This window comes from Microtus ochrogaster, chromosome 6 (genome assembly GCF_000317375.1).
Source record: "Microtus ochrogaster isolate Prairie Vole_2 chromosome 6, MicOch1.0, whole genome shotgun sequence".
Lineage (NCBI taxonomy): Eukaryota > Metazoa > Chordata > Mammalia > Rodentia > Cricetidae > Microtus > Microtus ochrogaster.
Window position 1 is genome coordinate 71,004,719 of NC_022013.1, and position 8,377 is coordinate 71,013,095.

The following is an 8,377-nucleotide window of genomic DNA, read 5'->3' on the forward strand; positions in this document are numbered from 1 at the left end:
ACAACATCCTCTGATGATCTGAAAAACACAGGTTGATAGTGGTTAACTGTGAGACGCCTTCAAGTTCTTTAAAAAAAAAAAGAAAGAAAAGAAAAGCCAACAAACTGAGTTTATTTTTGTCACTATATTCTTAGCAACTATCACATTGTCTAACTTGCAATCTCCCTGCCTCAGCCTCCTGAGTCAGCACAGAGGGATTTTTGTCACATGGTTGACACTTCACAGCACATTGATGTTCTCACCATTCATCAAGGAATGGAGCTCAGCGCTGTACTCGGTTTATTTTGAAATGATTAGTTCCTTAATTAAGAATGAGAAAGACACAAACTTCAAAAAATTAACAACTTTTAAAATCATCTTCTTTTCAGGAATTTGCTTGTATGAAGAAAAGCAACATATTGGTCTAGCGTCACAGTACAGTCTCAGGCTTGTGTGAAATTGAGGAGTTTTAAAGAAAAATCTTCACATTAACCTATGTGTGAAGACAACTTCAAACCTGACACTCTTGAAGATAGACATATGAAGAACTAGGTTGACTTCTTTGATTTTTTTCTTGCTTCCTCCTTCTCTTTTTCTATTTCAGTTACCTGCAATTCTATTTCTTTGGCACTAAGCATCTTCAAAGGAAGGAAAGCAGCCCGGGCCAGCCTCCTCGGGCCAGCACTCATCAGCACTGAGCTTCAGCACCTCCGGTGAGTTGGACAATATCCAGTACCCAGTACCCAAGGTCTTTCCAGCAGCAAGAACAAGTTCTTATCCTTCTTACTTGAATAAGCTTGAAACATCCTTGCCTTCGCAACAGTGGCTGTAAACTCCTTTAATTACAGCAGAGGAATCACCAGGGGGAGATCAACACGCTACAAAAGTTCCCTTCCTTCTCGGTGATGGGGGACGGGACTCTCGGGAAATGACAGCATTTTATTTTGTTTCAGTGTACAGGCGGCAAGTTTACAGCCCCGTTTGGCCTTCACCTACGCTGACCTGGGAATGACCTTGAACTTCTGCTCCAACTGTCTGGAGCTTACCCTGCCTCACTTCTGTGCAGGAGGATAAAATCCAGGGCTACGTGCACACTAGGCAACACTCTCTCTTACAACAGAGCTACACCCCCAGCCCCTCAGGAAAGGATAATTTAAACAAACAACCCCCCCCCCCCAGCATTAGAAACTTAGTCTGAGAGTGAGGGACAGAAAGGCCCATGAGCTGCAAAGCCCACGTGTGAAACATCCAGATGGTATTTTCCAATGTATCAGAGCCCGCATTACTTCATGCCAGCAGTCATCAAGTGTCAGTACACACAGGTGTCCTGGGATGAACACCAGGCAGCACATGGCCTCTGCTGTGGGGTTCCTTAAATGACCAATCTGCAAACTCCCTCCTCTGCCTAGATATCATCGGAGCACGACTACCATGTCCGCCACAGAAGACATCCTAATTATAAGAATGAAATCTGTGTGCTCAGCCTGGTGAGGACCACCCACCTGTAAGAGAAGGGTACGGGAAGCAGCATTCCCTTTAATAACATAAAAACCAAACCGGCTGTGGGGTGAGGCTAAGGAGCTGCAGATTGGTGGGGTGCCCTGCCACCAGGATCCATGTGATGCTGAATCTGCCTTGGGGAATCACTTTCCTACCCCTAACAATGCCTTTTGAGGCTTGAGAAATATCTTGTGCTCCATTTTGCCCCTTAACCTAGGCTGTCCAGGAGTTGACCCTTAGCCCCAGTAACAGCTGGACCTGAGACAAGCCCAGGCTGGCCCCCCTTCAGCACAACTTTCACCCAGTCTGGCTGAGCCTGTTTCCTCATTGATGTGTTTGTTCTGCACCAGGACACGCTGTCTTCGCTTTTCTTCATTCTAACCTCCTTTATGACTGTTTTACACGCCGGTTTGTGACTAGCTCCCTGCCCCTCACAGCACCCACCCCCCCACACACACACACCGCCATCTGCTACCCCCTTCCCCCACCCCACAAGCTATGTAATTTCGTTCCTTTCTCATTAAAGTGGTCACGAGAACTAGAGGGAAGGAAGGACCTAATATTCTTGAAAACATTCAGCCAATGGCTTTTTGTATTTCTAGTATCCTACAGTTAGGAGAGTCAGGCAGACAACAAGGCTGGTCATGGGACAGAGGAGTCTCTAGTCCAGGAGTCCAGGACTGCCCCAACCCACTTTTCCAAACTACCTTGGCTAGAGAAGCATAGTCCTCGCAGCTAAAGAATCAAAAGACCAGGGAATTCTGGCAGCAATTCGAGTTTCTCTTGATAGCTAAGCAATCACCTAGGCTGAAAAGGGTGGGAGCCAAAATCGAGGCTCTCTGCTCCCTTTTAGCGAAAATTTGCATATTGTAAAACTAAAATTCTCCTCCCAGAAGGCCTCCCCACTACTATTTTTTGAACTTACAAACTATGGTTTCAACTTGAACATGCTCACAAATGTCCCCAGTGTGACAGTTGGTGACAATTCTTTCCCATGTGTGCTTGAGTTTCCCAGACAAAACAAACCGTTGCTTTCTTGGTTTGTGTGGGGGTGGGGGGGGAGAACGCAGCTTGCAATGTGGAACCCCACTCTCTAATTTCACCATGCTTCAGCACACAAAGTTTGCACTCTCCGATGAGCACCCGGATCGAGGTCTCACACTTCCGAGCCCTACCTCCCTCGCCCATGCCCATGCCCATGTCATTACCTGTCGCGCACTTTGCCGCAGCGCAGTCCCATGTCGGTGCACTCGGTCTCGCACACCGACACTCCCTTGCAGGACTTGATCGGGTAGATCCAAACCTTTGACACGGTCCCCACCTGCTGCAGCTGCCGGCGCCGCCGGGGACGCACGCGACGCCAGGCCACCGTCCCCAGGGCCACCGCGGCCAGTCCCAGCGCGGCGACGCCGAGCCAGGTGGACCGCGGCTGCCCGGGGAGGCCGAGGCGAGCCAGAGCGGAGGAGCTAGCGGCACCCATGCTAAACTGTTCGGTGCAGGCCTAAGCTTCTGGGTGACGGTGGCGAGGCGGGGCTTAAGGCTGCGGGATGTGTGGGAGGAGCCAGAGTTGGCGCAGCCGCACTGCCTGGGAAACGTCTATAGCTGAAGTCGCCACCACTGGAGGAGAAGGCAGTCCTGGGGCGGTAACTTTTTGCTTTTGTTTCCCCTCTTCACCTCTTCACCTCATCCTATCCCCACCCCCGTGCCACGTGACCTTCCAGACCTCCACAGTCGTTTACCCTTTTGCTTCTAAAAGGAGCACACTTAGTTGCGCGAGAAGTTGCACTAAGGAATTCCGCCGGACGAGGAATGTAAGATTTTGAGGGAGCAACTTTGGGGCAAGTCTCTGGAAGATCGCGGAACTTTCTCGAATGCTCGCCTCTGCAGGTAGAGACAAGTCGACTGGAGCATCTTCTAGCAGCGTGACCCAGAGTTACAGGCACATGGGCCACTTAAGACCCATCCTGAGGAGGCGCCGAAGAACTTTCTAAAGCAGGATGTTAAAATCAGGCTGCAGTAAGGGAGTAGCTACGAGTTCAAGACCATCGTGGACCATGACAGACAGACCCTTATCATCAATGATTAACTCATCCGCTGAAAGAGATCCTACAGATCAAGGTGCCGGCTGGCAACACTGAGGACTTGAGCTCAGTCCCGGGGACCGCGTGGTAGGGGACGGGAGGGGAGTAAATCTTACACACATGCACACACGGGGGATACCTACAAAAAATAAAATTAGGGTCTGGAAAAATGGTTCAGCGGTTAAGAGCAGTGGCAGCTCTTGCAGAAGACCCAGGTTAGACTCCGCTTGCATAGCGTCTCACAACTGTCTTTAATTCCAGTTTCAGAGAATTCAGCACTCTCTTCTGGCCTCTGCCGATATCCGGAACACTGGTGATGCTCAGGCATATACATGCAGGCAAAACACCCACACACTTAAAATAAAATTTAAAATTCTAGGGACTTAGAATTTTGAAGTATTCTTCTGTCTCTTGCACTGTCACCAAACAGCAAGCCTTAAATCTCTTGGCAGGAGTGTGTGGTGCAGTATTATAGTGACCTATATTTAGGTCACCTCCATGACCTAGAGCAGTGGTTCTCAACCTTCCTAATGCTGTGGTTCCTCATGGTGTGGCTACCCCCAATCATAAAATTATTTTGTTGCTACTACTTAACTGTAATTTGCTTCTGTTATTAATTATAATATAAATATTTGATATGCAGTATATCTGATATGTGACCCCTGTGAAAGGGTCGTTTAATCCCTGAAGGAGTTGCAACCCACAGGACCAGTGGCTGGAATTAGTGGATTTCCTGTGGGGTGGGGAAGGTCATTCCTGCTGCTTCTTTACCTGTTTGTTCTTTTCACATGCTAATTTTGTGAGGTTTCCCTGCCCTCACTCTGCCCCACTCTCCAGCATCCTAGCCCAATCCTGAGGAGGGGCAGAGTTCTCCCTGCCCACAAGCTTCTGTCAGAGTTCCCAGACTGTAAAGTCAAGGCCCACGTTAGAGATGGGCCTGCTGGGGTAAGTGTCTCTTTATTTCAAACAAACAAACAAACAAACAAACAAATTAAGATGGATCTCACTGTAGCCTTGGCTGACCCAGAACTCAATAGATAGACCAGGTTGGACTCGCGTTCATGGGGACCTGCCTGCCTCTGCCTCCCAAGTGCCAGAATTAAAGGTATACGCCATGATACCTGGCAAAATAAAATTGATTTGTTTTTATTTTATGTGTATGAGTGTTTGCCTGTATGTGTGTCTGTGCACCATGTACATGCCTGGTTCCTGGAGAAGCCAAAAGAAGACACCAGTCTCTCCGAGAACTGGAGTTACAGATGGTTGTGATCCACCGTGTGGCTGCTAGAAACTGAACCTAGGTCCTCTGTAAGAACAGCCAATGCTCTTAACCACTGAGCTGTCTGAGCCAGCCTTGTGCCTCTTTAACTTACCTGGTCCTTTCAATATATGCACTGATCATTCACCAGGCTTTTCCTAAGGTTTAAAGTTTAGATGAAGCGCCTGTCCATCTGTGTGACTGACAGCTCCCCTGCAAGTCCATGGGACAGTGACTGACAGAAAAAAAGCCTGGTCAAGACATGAAGCAAATGAATCCCAGGATGTCTGCATTCTTAAAGGACTTGAGCCTGTGTGTGTGTGCGTGCACGCATGCCTGCGTGTGTGTGTGTGTGTGTGTGTGTGTGTGTGTGTATGTGTATATGTGTGCGCGCCCGTGCCAGAATTAAAGTTATAAGCCAGGATGCCTGGCAAAATAAAATTGATCTTTATTTTATGTATATGAGTGTTTGTTTTACGTGTATCAAGTGTGCCACAGCTTGAATGTAGAGGTTCGAGCGCAGTATCAACTATTGATTTTTACCTTCCACCTTGAAACAGGGTCTCTTGTTCATGACTATGAAGGCCAGGCTATGGCCCTAGAGTTTCTGGCTCATGCCCCAGCACCTGGTTTTATATGGATTCTAGGGATCGGAACTGAGGTCCACAGTCTTACATGGCAAACGCTTTACCCACTGAGCCATCTCTTCAGCCCAGGACAGAGCTTTCAAAAGGTGACGTAAGCTTCAGGAGGAATGGGACAGGGTAGAGAAGAGAATTCTGTACAGGAGCAGCACAAGTAATGACCTGAAGAAGCTGAAGGGGAAAGACTGAGACACAGTCCGGCAGCCACCTTTGCTCAGCTTCGTTAGAATGTTCCAGCGCATTCGATGATAGGGAAAGTGAAGGCAGAGGGACTCGTGACTTGTCATGATACCTGGGAAGCAAGGACGGGGGTCACCTGACTGCTCTGGGAATAAACAATTGAATAAGACCCAAATCCCCGGCTCCAGCTGAAGTCATCCCCAGTCAGGGGAAACACTGAGAACAGGTGTGGACTAGGTAACAGTCAGGAGATAGAAGTAACAAGACGAGGTGGCTCCCGGCTCCACAGCACAGCAATCTGGGACGGGTGTGGATGAGCCATGACCTCGTTGTTGCGAATGAGGCATTTGCAAAGGGGTTACTATCCATTCACCGCACTGATTGTGTCAGAGGAGGTCACAAGTCACAAGTCAGTATTTATGTCTCAGAAGGGCCTGCTAATGTCTGAGGCACCTGCTGGCTTCATGAGGAAGGATCTTGTCAGGCAGGGGTCATGCCATTTCACTGGTTGGAGCTGGCATAGCTCACGTTGTGTTGCACACAAGGCCTTGGAAAAACCTGGCCGGATATAGCCCTCCTTCTTTCTCAGCATCCACGTGTATCCTCGCGTCTCCAGAGGCCAACATCAGCAACAAGCTACTCACCCTGGGGAAGAGCTGGGAAAGGCCACCAGCACCTATTGCATCAGACTGTGACTCCAGGAGGGGAACTGAGCACAGCCCTGGGAGTCCCCCTGCTGGAGAGCAAAGGGAAAGCCGGAAGACAGGGAAGGCCACAGGAGATAAACAAGCGCAGGAGAGAGCCACCCCATGCATTGGAATGTGGACTTTATCCAGAGGTTATGAAAACACAAGTAATGCTAGTACTTGCCAGTAGAGAAAGCAAAGCAAAATGACTGGAGATTCGGGAGGAGGAAAGTTTCGATTCCACGTACAAACTCAACCCGATCTCTGAATCAAAACATTGTTAATGGTTCAGATGTTCAGAAACAGAAATTATTTTTAAACATGTCTCGAAATGATCCTACCGACCTTAGTCAGGCAGTCACTGGGCTCTGGATAAACAAAACAGCAGTGGGCAATCTTACCTGACTCCATCTAGCAGGTGTTTTTGAAGTTTCATGGCCGACAATCACAGTGCCTGCTGCTCTCCCAGAGGACATGGATCGATTCCCAGCACCCACATAGTGGATCACAACCATCTGTAGCCCCAGGGCATCCGACTCCACCTTATGGCCTCTGTGGGCCCCACGCACATACGGTGCGCACACACATATGTACCAGCAAAACACTCACACACCTTAAATAAACTTCCAAAAAGATGTGTAAACAAGTAACTAACTTGTATGTTACAATGGCTGTTTTTCTAAAGATTGGCGGTTAGGGTCCATGTGGAGGACTGAGTAGCTTAGGCAGCCTGAAAGATCTCTGGGAGGGAGCATAGAAATGGGTTTTGAAGATAAAATAGAAGTTTCAAAAACAGAAAGCAGAGGCAGCACAACGTACGAAGGTAAAACAACTTTCTGGAAAGTCTGAAGTGGGTTTTTGGAGGAGAGCAGCTCTGTCAGGACCAGGGAAGTATTGGGATCGGGAGGGCTTCTAGGGCAGGACCAGGGCCTACTGTGCAGGCTTTTCATATTGCCTGAGGGAATACAAATTCCTAGAACGTTCAAATATTGCTATTCTGGAAGTTGCTGAATATATACCTTTAGGAAAATTGATTTTGCCCCAAATAGCAGAAAAAAAATAGCTTGACAGATACTGGGTTTTTTTTGGTGTGTGTGTTGGGGGGGGCGGTTTTCTTTGAGACTGCGGTCTTCTATATAGTTCAGGATAGTTTCAAACTCTCATTAATCCTCCTGCCTCATCCTCCAGAGGATTGGGATCATGGTCCCTGAGTAGAAATTATGTTTTCTATTTTTAATTTTTTTCTTAATTATATGTACATTTGGGTATTTGTGTGTGCATGCAGGTACCTACGGAGGTCTTGGATCCCCCTGGAGCTGAAGTTACAGGTTGTGGCAAGTCACCTGGTGTGGGTGCTGGGAATGGAACCTGAATCCTCCAGACCTGTGCCATCTTTCCAGCCCTAAACAGTTTATTTTAACTGGGAGTTTCTAGCTTGTCTTGAAAACTCACAATATTTGGTTATAGGGAGGTCTCTATTCTATCTGCCCCGCCACACCCACAGCAGCCCCTGGGTCCTGGCTCCAATTCCCCCCCCCCCCCATTTCCCATTTAACCTGACTTCCCTGGGCCTTTGGGTGTGGGTAGGGTGAGGCTGCGTTCTCCCAGGCTGTTACCGCACGCCTCCACCAGGGGGCACTGTGACCAGGGCTTTGGAGGGAAGGGTGGGGAGGAAGCGTTCGAAGCTGTGCCAGGGGAAGCGAAGGAAACGCTCCTTTCCTTCCTGACCGGTGAGGGCTAAGGAGCAGTTGCGCCTGATTCCGCCCAGTGAAGTCAGGCCCACGAGGCCTCAGAGAAGTGTTTGGAAAAACCGAGGAGAAGCGAGGCTGCAGGTCATAACGCCAAAGCTCCTGACCCATTAGGGACAGTTTGCAGTCTGTGATGCTCTGTCCCAGAGAGGGGCTGGATGCTCCTTTAGGCAATTTCAGGTCAGAAAGGAAACAATCTCAACAGACATCTACTCCCACAGCAGCCCACACACCAAGAGCTCCAAGTCTCACCTTGAATCCAAAAAAAAAACAAAAGGAGATGGAGGATGGAGGACAGGTG

At 48.7% G+C, this 8,377-nt stretch overlaps 1 protein-coding gene across 1 annotated transcript in view; it reads right to left on the reverse strand.

Moving 5' to 3' along the window:
- Positions 1 to 3,112, reverse strand: part of Marc2 (mitochondrial amidoxime reducing component 2) — a 43,278-nt gene extending 40,166 nt beyond the window's left edge. The window contains exon 1 of the mRNA XM_005348826.3: positions 2,688 to 3,112. Coding sequence (XP_005348883.1) covers positions 2,688 to 2,959 — 272 coding nt within the window. The 5' untranslated portion in view covers positions 2,960 to 3,112. The remainder of the gene's footprint in view (positions 1 to 2,687) is intronic.
- Positions 3,113 to 8,377: the final 5,265 nt, after the last annotated feature.